The sequence below is a fragment of the Blastomyces gilchristii genome, assembly GCF_000003855.2.
Source record: "Blastomyces gilchristii SLH14081 genomic scaffold supercont1.11, whole genome shotgun sequence".
NCBI classification, from domain to species: Eukaryota; Fungi; Ascomycota; class Eurotiomycetes; order Onygenales; family Ajellomycetaceae; genus Blastomyces; species Blastomyces gilchristii.
Window position 1 is genome coordinate 1,927,902 of NW_003101672.1, and position 12,352 is coordinate 1,940,253.

General features: G+C 49.2%; 5 protein-coding genes across 5 annotated transcripts; 3 read left to right on the plus strand and 2 right to left on the minus strand.

Annotated features, from left to right (window-relative positions):
* Positions 1-554: 554 nt before the first annotated feature.
* On the plus strand, positions 555-2,278 carry BDBG_05773 (CBF/NF-Y family transcription factor). The gene is made up of 3 exons (XM_002624219.2): positions 555-1,134; positions 1,401-1,895; positions 1,984-2,278. The coding sequence occupies exons 2-3, from the start codon at positions 1,403-1,405 to the stop codon at positions 2,247-2,249; spliced, it is 759 nt and encodes a 252-aa protein (XP_002624265.2). The 5' UTR covers positions 555-1,134; positions 1,401-1,402; the 3' UTR covers positions 2,250-2,278.
* Positions 2,279-2,286: 8 nt separating this feature from the next.
* BDBG_05774 (uncharacterized protein) lies at positions 2,287-6,637 on the plus strand. The gene is made up of 5 exons (XM_002624220.2): positions 2,287-2,959; positions 3,020-3,127; positions 3,254-3,933; positions 4,005-4,226; positions 4,292-6,637. The coding sequence occupies exons 1-5, from the start codon at positions 2,951-2,953 to the stop codon at positions 5,874-5,876; spliced, it is 2,604 nt and encodes an 867-aa protein (XP_002624266.1). The 5' UTR covers positions 2,287-2,950; the 3' UTR covers positions 5,877-6,637.
* BDBG_05775 (ABC transporter) lies at positions 6,240-8,705 on the minus strand (the record flags this gene model as incomplete). The annotated part of the gene is made up of 1 exon (XM_002624221.1): positions 6,240-8,705. One exon carries the CDS (start codon positions 8,703-8,705, stop codon positions 6,240-6,242), a length of 2,466 nt encoding a protein of 821 aa, XP_002624267.1.
* A 779-nt stretch (positions 8,706-9,484) lies between these two features.
* Positions 9,485-10,611, plus strand: BDBG_05776 (thioredoxin reductase). Its single transcript, XM_031722308.1, has 2 exons — positions 9,485-9,875; positions 10,080-10,611. The coding sequence occupies exons 1-2, from the start codon at positions 9,622-9,624 to the stop codon at positions 10,591-10,593; spliced, it is 768 nt and encodes a 255-aa protein (XP_031579154.1). The 5' UTR covers positions 9,485-9,621; the 3' UTR covers positions 10,594-10,611.
* A 266-nt stretch (positions 10,612-10,877) lies between these two features.
* BDBG_05777 (uncharacterized protein) lies at positions 10,878-12,164 on the minus strand (the record flags this gene model as incomplete). The annotated part of the gene is made up of 3 exons (XM_002624223.2): positions 10,878-11,303; positions 11,387-11,828; positions 11,932-12,164. The coding sequence occupies 3 exons, from the start codon at positions 12,162-12,164 to the stop codon at positions 10,878-10,880; spliced, it is 1,101 nt and encodes a 366-aa protein (XP_002624269.2).
* Between the last annotated feature and the right edge of the window lie 188 nt (positions 12,165-12,352).

Genomic DNA, 12,352 nt, shown 5'->3' on the forward strand with positions numbered 1-12,352 from the left:
TTTTATTCTCGTAGCGCATCAGTGTGTTGTGGTGTTTGTATCACGTTGAGCGAGCTTCCAAGCCACAGTCCGTTTCTCAATAATACAGCGTAATAGTTGGGCGCGGCTCGTGGGCTTAAAAACACAATTAACAAATGTAACTTATGTAGTTATCATCACCTCAGCCATGTAAGCAGCAAAGAGGTGACTAACAGGAGGTTTCTTGAGATATATTATTGCTTTACATGATGGAGGCATCCCCAGAAAGGTTGAAGTGTGGCAGTGCTAGGTATCAAGTGCTCTCACAAACATGATAAATATTGAATTTTCATTGATAAAGCACCAAGTAAAAGAAATAAAAATAAACTACTTCATAGTTGTAGGTAGTATGGAGAGTCTTCCCACGAATTTTAATTAATTATTTAATATTATTGTTGAATTGTTGCGTTGCTATTTCCATGTTATCATAATATACCTTTTTTAAGCGGGTGCCAGGGAAAAACAGAAACCTTGAGTTTTTCTGTGGTTGGTGGGGGGCGAAGGAGCAAAGGCGCGTCGCAAAAGGGATAAAAGGCTTTCGTGCGCCCGCCGCGGGACAAATACAAAATATCTCGCCTACTTTCCTCTTGCCTGGACAAATCCTGTGGAAGAAGCGGTGGCAATAAGCCCCAGTTGTTGCGTCGCTACGCAACCCGTCGCCCTCCCTCTCGTCACTGTTGCCACGCCCTCATTTGGTACCGCCCACATCCCGGACAAGCATTCTTCCACTCCACTGGGGGTTCCAAGCTTTAAAATTCAGCTTATCTTAATTCAGCTAGCCTACTTCCTCTCATTGCTGCCTTGGCGGCCTACTTTATATCTCACGTGATATAAATATCAATATAGGCGCGAGAAAGAAGGGTGATACTGGCATACAATAAATAAATAATCCACCGGGCACGCTTCACTAACAGCCTGCATTATCCGTTGTCGCTCCTAGACAAGCAGGTCGATACCGGGCGAGGTTACGCGATTATATCAGTTGCATACATATACATCTGGCCCTGCTGAGAGGCGAGCATTCCGTCTGGGCTGGCTTGCACCCAGCCAATCTCGGCCATACAAACCTTGAAGATCTACCCTGGGTGCTGAAACATAAATAATATACACTGCCAGGTAAGGTGTTTATGTGCGTTTTTTTTTTTTTTTTTTTTTTTTTTTTTTTTTTTTTCCAAAATCTTATGCTTTCCCGTTCTTCCCTGTTCCTTTTCGCGTCTCTCTTTTCCGGGCTTCTCAGCACTATACAGCGCCTAAGCTACATACCGCGTCATACCAAGGTATGCGCGAGTGTTTCCTAGTGCTCCAGAAAAGCTACCCACTCACAGAGTCCGTCCAAGTTTTGTATATTCTATATCCAAGCCTGCTGACACCTATGACCCCAGCGATGACAGACCCGGATAATTCGTACAGACCCCGATCCCCAGACTTTTCTGGCTTCCCTGGGTCCCTCCAGCTTCCCCCCAGTCCCTACGGACAGACCCCTTACCCCATCAACAGCCCCCTAGCCCACAGAGCTTCATACGACGCGTCTCCGTTCTTCAGCCCACAAGCCCACCAGCCCCAGCCGCAACTTCAACGGCCTACCCACCAACAGTATATCCCGCAACCTCTCGATTCGAACTACCCCCCACATATCATGCCCCCACAAACAAGATCGCGGGCCGCTGCTGCCCTGCAGCAGCAACCCATGGAGTGGCATGCGGCGCCTAAGTCACCACCACCAGAGAGCCAGCCAACGAAAATGAGAGGATCAGTGCCATCACAAGCTTCAGGGGGCATTGAGGTTAGAACGAAGTTTCCAGTTGCAAGGATCAAGCGCATCATGCAGGCTGACGAGGATGTGGGGAAAGTTGCCCAAGTGACTCCAATTGCTGTTTGTATGTCTCTCCCTATCCGTCCTCTTTCTATCCCTACCTGTTTCTCCTGCACGTGGACATAGCTGACATTATTCTGGAAAAATAACAGCCAAAGCGCTCGAGTTATTCATGATATCCCTCGTCACGAAAGCGGCGCAAGAAGCGCGGGCACGGTCTTCGAAGCGAGTGACGGCAGCCCATCTCAAAGAAGCCATCAGCAAGGACGAGGTTTTGGATTTTCTCGCGGACATCATTTCCAAAGTTCCCGATCATCCTGCTAACAGCAAGAAGGATGATGATGGAAGCGATCATAACGACGGGCGTAGGAGGAAAGGCGGCGGCCGTCGAAAGAAAGAAGACCACGATGATTTCTAGCGGCGAGACTTGAGTTTTTTTTTTTTTTTTTTTTTTTTTTTTTTTTTTTTTTTTCTTTTTCTCACCTACTTCCTTACCTGAATCTTTTCTATTTTTCCCGGTGCCTTGCGTGTAGCATTATTGGGGATTGGGGCGTTCATTGGGATTATTTAGGGCTTTTTTCTCTCTCTTCTCCTCGGTTAGTTGAAGGGCCATGAATCGTGATATTGCTTTTTTGTTGTTTGTAGCAGAATTAGGCGTTATATTTTATATATCCAGGTACAACTGGTGATTAGCATTCCTCCCAGAGGAAGGAATCTCGGGAGTATTTTGGTTGTTTGTTATTTTAGTCTCTTTTTTTTCCGCGCTTGGGTGGGGTGGGTAAATTATTGCGAGTTGCCATAACCCGCCATAATAAATCATCCAAACTCCTAACTCGGGCTGGAATAGGCCGGCGCTTGTTCTTCGCCTATTTACCGCACTAGTTAAGCGCGAGGTTCCAGCCGCGGCAGCCACTTAAGCCCCTTGTTCAACGCCATCCGTGATTCAGGCCCAGATCTTGTCTCCAGAAGACCAAAGACTGTTGCGGGAAGATAATTTCAAAATAAATTAATACAAAAGAAGACTCTTGGGCGCCGCACACAGAGGATCCCGTATCATTCACAGCTTCTCTCCTTTTCAATCCCCCAGCGAATAATATGCTCTCGATTACGGACTGAACCATGGACTTTGTAGGTTCCTTACCCTGATAACCTTCCAAGTTTAAGTCCACTGACCAATTCATTCAACAGTGGTCTCGTCTGATCGGGGGTTCTGGTCTCTCGTCATCAAGGGTCCTTCGGGGCAACTCCGCTGCTGAGCGCGTAGCAACATTTAAACATACGTGCAATACCCTCGATGTAAGAAGATAGACAAATACCTACGCCCATTCCCCGCCGACGACATCTTAATTTAAGAAGAATAAATCCATTGAGGCCCATGACAATTGAAGACACTAACACATGATTTCGTCATCTTTCTATTAGCAAATATGGCGTACAGCGCCTACCACCTCTGGCGAAGCTGCTTCCATTCTTCAAGTCAGAAATTGCCTTGAACGCCTCAATTCAGTCCTTAACGACGAGTCTCGTGGCCCCGCGCCTCATCCCTGTCATACCTTTGCTGCCACTTCTCAGGTTTACCTAACCGTCACGAAACTGGCACTGTCCTCGTGTGATCCTGGCGTCATCTCAAACGCCGCAGTCCTTTTCAATACATTGATTGATGCCGAGGTTGACGGCATTGTTGATAATCGGGTATTTGCCAGGGCGCTAGTCGACCTGGTTCGCAGAGCGGGCTCTGCTGGCGAGGAAGGGGAAGGGAGGCTTGTGGAGCTGCTGTTTGGAGTCGCGAACAATATTCGGTTACGCCCTGCTATTCTTCCTGCGTGGTTTTTCCCAAAGGAACACGGCAATCAGGGACCTGAGCCGGTGGAGACTGGGAAGGAGTTTGCGGGTGCAACGCGAAAGGACGATTTCCCGTTCTTCTATTTGTTAATCGACTATGTTCATCATGAAGGAAGATCGGGCGATTTCGCCCGAACGGGCCTGCTGTATATCATTGAGACGGCATCGCGGTCAAAGGAGCTCGAGCGATGGCTGATTGAAAGCGACCTTGCAACGCTAATGGCCACGGGTTTAGGGGCGCTTTATAGCCAATTGAATAGGTCCGTACTTACAAAAATTACTCCTGCTTGTGATATCACTGAATACCTGGCTTATATCATAGTTAACATAGAAAGCTTCTTTTCTTGAAGGATGACGAGAGCATCCCTCATATCGTCGCTCTGTCCGATTATGCTCCGGTGGAGACGGCAGCTCGCCCCAAGCTCGGGGCACACATGGATGCATTTCTTTCTTACTTGTTATTCTGGCAGGATACCATCGATCATTGTAAATCTGCTGAGGTTAACGACACACTGCTGGATCATTTTCAGGTCCTGTTTCTTCAACAGCTTCTGTATGCATTGACCCCCAGGACTACAAACGTCGATAGTTTTTTGCTGTCAACTGACCGCGATATAGTTATCCATCTCTTTTGGAGTCATCGGATGTTGATGGCGGCTCCACTTCCGCTGTTATTACCTACCTTTGCCGCATCTTGGAATCGATTGACCAGCCCGATCTAGTCCATCGAATTTTGCATTTTCTCCTAGCTTCATCCACGGGGAGTGAACCCGCTGCACAAATTCCGAAGCAGAAGTTACGAATGTCACTCAGCCGCCGCAAATCTCTTGATCTCCTAGCTTCGTTCGCGGAGGCTGCTGCAAAGCCATCGCCAGAACTTTTCAACTTGGTCGACCTTGTGTTGATGAGTATTAGATCGAAGAATCCCCCAACGGTAGTGGCTACCTTCCAGCTTATGACTGTGATTTTTCAACGGCATCATATATTTGCAAGCTCCTTGATCAAAACAGTTGAACCTCCTGAGACGTCTATGTGCATCAGGCCTATTGGCGCACTTAATGCAGAATTACAACACTTAGTTAGCTTGGCAAGATCAGTCATTGAAGACCCTTATTTGGATCAGTCATATCAAAATTATCTTCTCGATGCATCCGCAATTTTGGACCAACGAACCCCTATTATGGCTCTGGTTGGAGGGAAACCTACCCACTCCGCTCTGGATTCGCCCTTGCTTCTGCACACTACTGATGACATATTACGGGGAATGATCTCCAGGCTGGAGTCGTTTTTCACGAATAGCGTCGTGATGAATCTAGCCTTAACAGAGGCTATTACAAGTTTGGCATCTTCAAACTACATATCCTTGGATGGATGGCTCCTCGTCGAGCCTCGGAATTACGAATATGACACCGCGAGTCGGACCTGCGCAGATGCAGATGCGGAGGCCGATCACGCAAACAAATTCAGCCTAGCATTCGATCACCCATCTTTTCCTCCGTCGTCGGTACCATTGGTGCCGCACACTATCCAAAAATTGGTTCGCCGAGTCGAACAATGGCGATCGGATATATCCGATTTTAACATCCTCGTCGCAGCCCGCAGACATCTCCTCCGTTCCGGCGATGATGTGGGTGGCATTGACGGACAACCTGGGGTTAAATCATCTGATTCTTCCAACCGACCATCAGCGGACCGCCAGGGTCACCAACACCCGGCCAAAGTTGGCCATCGTTCCGATTCTCCGCGAGGTCGCAAGACAACACTTCTTGAACAGACGACTGATTCTTCGCCGCCGCGCTCGTTTGTAACTTCTGGGTCCAGATCATTGTTTAGCTCCCCCCTCCGCGATAACCCTCAGAAGCAAGCACCCTCGCGACCAGAATCAGCAACTCGCTCTTCGATAGCGGCAGACGAGCTCCGAAGACGACTTGCGACGCATATCAAAGTCGACCTGTCGGATGATTCCTCTTCTGACCAAGGCACAACTTCTGAAACTGACACGTCGACAACGTCTTTGCCCGATCATCCTGGCGATGATGACTTGGGATCCGGATCGGGATCTGGGAGCGCTTCTCGATCTAATAATGTAACGCTTGGACACATTCTCACCAACACCATCATCCTCTATGAGTTTATTCTTGAGTTAGTTGCCCTAGTGCAGGTTCGGGCAACGCTGTTCCAGGAAGTCAAGTTCGAGCGGTGAGCGCAACTTTTTTGACCTTTGCAAAAATTTACTTTATTGTACGTACCTGAATGGATGTTGCTACGGAATATTTTGTCGTGCAAGTGTAACTGGAAGAAATTTATCGATTGCATACACGCGCCCCGTTGATATGTACTTCTGTTTCTTGATCTGTCAACGATATATATAGAGATACATGGGGTACTTTTTGGGATAAAGGGATAGTTTTGTGCACCCGCCCCCCAAATGAATAGAAATAATTGGTTCTTCACGCTACCAAGTTGCCCACAGATAGTTATGTAATTCAATATTCGCCGCTCATCCTTGTACGCCGCTCGTGTGGTCGTGTTTGTCCGATGAACGGTTATTTTTCCATTGTGACAGTCAGACACCCGGCTTTGCCTCCTTTAAATCAACGAACTGGTTTCGCCACAGAGTAGCGTATCTCCCTCCCTTTTCCAGCAGCTCATGATGAGTCCCTCTCTCAACTATCGTACCCTCTTGCAGCACGAGTATCTGGTTCGCGCCGCCAATAGTGGACAGGCGATGGGCTATTACGAAGGTGGTTCTCTTCCTGCTTAGCTTCTTCAGTGCGCCCTGAATTTCAGATTCTGTCTCCGTATCCACAGCGCTGGTCGCTTCGTCTAAGATCAGGATTGGCGGATCTTTCAAGAACACTCTCGCAATCGCCAACCGTTGCAGCTCACCTCCTGACAGCTTGACACCTTGTTCTCCGACCCGGGTGTCGTAGCCGTCCGAGAAAGTGAGGATATTGTCATGGATGGCGGCCGCTCGGCAAGCGTTGTAAACCTCTTCGTCGGAGGCCGAAGGTCTGGCATATCTGAGATTTTCCATGATTGAGGTATTGAACAGGAGAGGGTCCTGGGGAACCACCCCGATGACGTTTCGCAGTGATCTCTGAGTTACATCGCGGATATCACGGCCGTCGATCTTGATGCAGCCGGAATTGACATCGTAAAAGCGGAGCAGAAGCTTCATGAGCGATGACTTACCTGCCCCAGTACTGCCCACTAGCGCGATCGTCTCTCCAGGCGCAGCGGAGAGTGTGACATCCCGAATTGCAGTTCGCTTAGAGTCATAAGTGAAATTGACGTCCTTGAACTCGACGGTGCCCTCGACTGGGCCAAGGTCCGGAGCTCCCTCCCTGTCCGCAACGGTGGGCTGGGTCGTGAGCAAGTCCAGCAACCGCTCTGCGTCGAGGAGGTCTGACATGAGGTATCGGTATTCATGCGAGAGAAACTTGATGGGCCAGACGAGGAACTCCCAGTACTGAATCAGGAAGACGAAGTCTCCCGGAGAGGCACGTCCCTCATAGACTTCATGGCCGACAAGGCACGCAAGTATGAAAAATGTTGTGGGCATCATCGCCTCTGTGAGCGCTTTGATGTAGGCATCCCGCCTTGACCAGTCCTTCTGTGCCACGAGATGTCCGTCCACAGCACAACCGAACTTAAACCTCTCGTGGTCAAACATGCTGAACAACGACACCGTCTGCCAGCCCTGCACAGCCTGGTGCATGACCCGAGCCTCCAGTCTCTGTGCCTTGTTCATGCGCCGTCGGTTATCAATGTTCCAGCTGGATGTTACAACCTCGAGTAAAAGAAACATGAGCGAGGCAAAGAGCATGCAAATGGCCACGGCTGAGTTAAACTTAAGGTACAGAAAGACAAACGCAATGAACATGTCGATGATCGTGGGAAGAATCTCTAAGATCGCCGTCTCAAGGACCCTCGTTAGCGCACCCCCTTGCTCGATGGCCTTCATGACTTCTGCAGAGTCTCTGTCGGAGTGGAACTCCATCGCTAAACTCATGACGTAGTTGAAGGCAGAGTTCGTGAGCTGTCGGTATGAAAATTGATCGATTGGGATTTTTGCGAGCGATTCAATAAGGCCCACCCCAGAGTCGCCATGCAACAGGCTCAACATCAGATAGACTGCTAGATCAGCGTACGGCAACTCCCGTTCGAAAAGTTTGTCAGTAACGATTCCCAGCTGGCGGGGAACGAGTATGTTCAGGAAACGGCTGGCGATCAGACACAACACGCAGATAAGAAGGCATCCCTGGATTTTAATGTCCTTCTTGGGCACCAGGCATGGCAGAAACACTTTAAAGTTGTTGAGATAGGTTATCCAGTTCCCTCTCTTGCGGAGCTGGCTGGCCCACGAGTCCTTGCGGCCATGCTCTTCATCGCCATAGTCTTCATCTGAATTCCAACCGTCGTCGTCTTCGTTGAGAAAAGAATCTGCCCCGCTCGTAGATTGAGAGGATACTGATTCGGCGCCGTAGGAAGATTGACCTAACGCAGGGTCGCCCGTCGCGTGGTTGAGTAGGGGCGCAGTGTCCTCCCCTTGGTCAAAATTCCTCTTGTGGCTAGCAATACAGTCCACGAAGAGGCTCGCAGCGATGAGCACTCGAATCGAGGCGATAGCTAATAGCGCGGTGTGCCCGACGGCCGCATCGTGATAAACCACATTCAGGACCAGGAGGGGAATGGCAAACCCGACGGTGATTAAGGTAAGACCGAGGGTTTCAGCAATGAGAAAAGTCTTTCGCAGGGCCGCAATCCAAGCAAAGGCGAAGAATGCCGCCGAAACTAGTCGGTCTGCACTGGTCTGATCGCGGTAGAGAAAAACAAGCACTATCTCCGCAACGTAAGATGTAGCGATAAGAGCTCGCGCAGCAAACCGGACGGCCGTTTTGCCCAATGCTAGTGATCTCTGAGGTGATTTTTGGCCATAATTGAAAAGAAAAGATCCGAAGATAAAGAGGAGTACTATCGCTGTGGATATTACATATAGCCCGTTGAGAACTCTTGAAATATAGATCATAGTGGCAACGCTCAATGCCCGCACTAGCTAGCCACTGAAGTGTTGGCTCTCAGCCGCTCATCAGGTGAAAACATCGAACTATATATTTATCTCCCCCCTCTTCAAATCTAGTTGCTTAGATGCATGTGGCTAATAACATGCTCCGAATTTTCACGAACTCTGAGTCATGATGACTCAACTCATTGTTACACCGCAAAACTGCGGACTTGAGAAGCTTTCGTCATGTATACTCCGTATCACAGCTTGAAAAGCCGATAGATATCCTGGTGAGTGAAGTGCCTTCAATATAAGTTCAAACAACACATTCGTGACCGACGTTTCCTCTCTGGTTCAAATGATCAATTTGCGAATTGACGTGCAGTGAGAGTCCATTCTGTCAACGCATAGAATGTATGTAGGGAAAAGTTACATGCTCTTTACCTGAACATTCAGCAACAGCAGCCCACTTCCTGGAAACGTTGTTGAGGCTGCTTGCAGGGGAATTGGAGCTCATGAGTTCGATTCGAGACACACCGATGATCATTCATTTATATTCCAGCTGATGTGTAAGCCGGAGGAGAGGGGATCGGATATTGAATTGAGGTCTTAATAAGGTTCATTTAGTCCGCGTATTCATCGGCGATGTTGGGTTCTAGGGGGTCAGGTTGATAGCGCTGAATATATTTATATGTACAGCAAATTTGTTTGCTACCTGTCTCCGTTTCCCTTCTCTTAAATCGAAATCATCTCTCTAGCTTATTCTTCGTACAGTGTTCTCTTGTCACAAGCGCCACGGCTCCTCTTGAACCGTCGACGTTTTGATTTTCGGCGGCGATCCTGCAGGACTGATTGCTACCCTTACACTAGTTCGCCAGGGCCATGCAGCGATCCTCTTCGACTCGGGCGGTTATCGCGATGTCGATGTAAACACGTGCACATGATACCTACTTTGGGACACAGGAACCCAGCCCAGGTCAGGGAGAAAGCGAGATTCGAAGTCCTAAACCAGTACGGGAGCGTCAGGATTGAGGATGTCGAGGTCACCGCCGCTAGAATGAGTAACGACTCCCTTTCTGAGGTCACCGACAGCAACAGCAGGGCTTGGAAGGGGAAAAAAATTATTCAGGCCACCGGCTCAGCCAATATTTTCCCAGATATTCCAGGCTATGCGGACTGTTGGGCAAAGCGAATGTAACTAAGCCCTTGGTGTCAATCAATGCTTTAATCCATTCCGATTAAGGGGCAAAACCAGAAATATTGACACCCGGGTCGTGTTCCAGTTATCATTGCCTCCACTGCAAAAGCTACGAAGACCGCGGGCCGCCCGCTCCGGCGTTCTCGCCGTTCAAACGACTTCAATGGTCCCCATGGTCATCCATCTTGCTGAGAATGCAGCAACCTTAATCTCAAGAGTGACCATCTACACCCACGGCTCGGAGGAAGCTTAGCACTCAGATCCAGACTTCCTGGTTGGTGTGGCCCAAGGAACAGTTCAGGGTGGATTCTCGCAAAATCTCGCATCTCCGCATGGCTGAGGCTGATGGCAAGCCGGCAAGCAGGTGTCTCGCTTACCTTCGCCGATGGTACGAGTGTTATTATTGGATTCCTCGTGCATAATCCGTTCACTAAGGTACAAGGTCCTTTCGTTGAGCAGTTGGGTAATGAGACAGCAACCCTGGGCCCTGTTCCAGAAGTGGGAGATATCGTAGCAAATTTCCCTGCCTATCAAACGAGCATCCGCAGTGTTTCTGCGGCTGGCGACTGCATCACTCAGTATAAGGTGATTGCGGACGCCATCTCCAGTGGATGTAATGCTGCTCTTGCGGCGCCTACTCAGCTGTTAGCAGAAAAGTATCAGCATGAGTGGCTGGTCTGGTTTTGCAAGATCTCCTCGCCTCAGCCCCGTTAGCATTTAAACCGTTTTGTACGAACATGCAAAGAAGTGAATAGTGGCATTATATCTTTCGAGCTTTTTGTCCAAGTGTGTGTTATAAATAGCATTAATTTGTACACATCAATTACAACCGTGTTCTTTGTTTAGTAATATTCAAGATATACATCCATTCCATGGTAGAGAACAGAAGAACAAAACCAAAATTCTCTAACAAAGGTAGAAGTATAGGGTATCAATCAAACCAAAGTAGTCGCAAAGAAAGAAAACAATTCCATCATTCAGGGGTCACGTGTTATCGATTAGTAGTAAGCGGCCGGTGGCCGAGGACTATGAGGATCATACGGCTGCTGGTTTGCCTGATATGGCTGCACCGGAGGGACAGGAGGATACGATTGCTGAGGATACTGTTGCATGAGCGGGACGTTTGGACCTGGCGGGTTTGGCTGGACTGGATATGCATAGGATGCTGCTGGTTGTTGTTGAAACGTCTCCTGGACGACACCTGGAGGCTCATTGTTCGCCAAGGCAGGGGATGTCACGATAAGCACAGCGAGCAAGAATGACGCGCTGTAAAAGAACATGTAGAGGAACCGAACTGCGTAGTAGCTGTCAGGCGTTACGTACGTGCCTCTCAACAAGCGATACGTCACGATCTGCTCGGCAAGAAAAGTAGCCGCAAAACCGACGCAGGTTGCTGCTAGGAATGGGGCATAGCGGCGGAGAGACTGATGGTGGTGGGGGCAGAGAAAGAGTCAGTACTAGGCCAGCAGCCATGGAACACAATACAGTGGATGAGGCAAACACATACGCTGGTTTTTAGGTTTGAGCCACGAGACATCGCTGACAGCAAGGTGTAGGCAGTTGAGAGCATCCCAGCCACGAAGAGAACCCCAGCGAGGATCATCAGCCCGTTCCTCGCCCTTGCCAAACTCTCTAAAGCCGGGCTGCTGCTGAAGGAGCTCGAATATTCGAATTGCTGGACGGCTTCCGCGGCGTAAATGCACATCGCAATGAGGTAGGAACCGGCGAAACCGCCTGTCCAGAGGCCGTGAAGTATAGCAATTAGCCTTGGAGACATGTTCGCAATCTGGTGGAGGCGTTTGCATATCGAAACCATGAGCGCCCCAACCAGCAAGGAAATTGCGATAACATGCAAAAAGGTAGAGACGAGTGCCAGCTTTACGGTTAGTTCGGGTGTTGTAATAAGGCATTGGTCGAGGACGAGGAAAAGCAGACTCCATGCGTGAGCGCTATTTTTTTAAAAATAAAATTATTTGACTTGGCCAGCTAATGTCGCCCTGCGGAAGCAGTGGACAGGAAGTGGAAGTATGCATATGGCGGGGGTTTACTTACCAGACCCTCGGGATGATCGACAGCATGAGAAGCCAGCGGCCAGGAGGTTTATTACTGTGTTTAAACCTGAAAAGTTTGCGCGCGGCCACCCAAAGCAAGACGAGATCAATCAAGAGATAGGTAGCCAAGTATCCCAGATCGATCCTGGGGAGCTCCGATGTAAAGGCGGAGCTTGAGCATGAGGCGGACGAGCCTCCACTGAAGATGCCTCCTCCACCCCGTCTAGGTGCCATTGTCGCTGGTTCGATGCCGCCTGTGGGGTGGCTTTGAATGAACTAGAAGGAATTTTATCAACAAGAACTCGGGTCAATGAAGAAAGCAACGTGCCTGGGGACATGAGAAAAGCGTCGATGAATTGGGGGCTTTCTATCGTGTGCGCTGTACGCTGTATATATATCGAGCGGCCAAGGACGCCCAGAGC

What these genes read in the sequence shown, in the direction of transcription:
- BDBG_05776 (XM_031722308.1), top strand. Translation starts at nt 9,622, where the DNA reads ATGATACCTACTTTGGGACACAGGAACCCAGCCCAGGTCAGGGAGAAA. An exon ending in GACTGTTGGGCAAAGCGAAT is followed by an intron (nt 9,876 to 10,079) that starts GTAACTAAGCCC and finishes CTGAGAATGCAG; the next exon opens with CAACCTTAATCTCAAGAGTG.
- BDBG_05774 (XM_002624220.2), top strand. An exon ending in ATACGTGCAATACCCTCGAT is followed by an intron (nt 3,128 to 3,253) that starts GTAAGAAGATAG and finishes TCTTTCTATTAG; the next exon opens with CAAATATGGCGTACAGCGCC. An exon ending in CTGTTTCTTCAACAGCTTCT is followed by an intron (nt 4,227 to 4,291) that starts GTATGCATTGAC and finishes ACCGCGATATAG; the next exon opens with TTATCCATCTCTTTTGGAGT.
- BDBG_05773 (XM_002624219.2), top strand. Translation starts at nt 1,403, where the DNA reads ATGACAGACCCGGATAATTCGTACAGACCCCGATCCCCAGACTTTTCT. An exon ending in AGTGACTCCAATTGCTGTTT is followed by an intron (nt 1,896 to 1,983) that starts GTATGTCTCTCC and finishes GAAAAATAACAG; the next exon opens with CCAAAGCGCTCGAGTTATTC.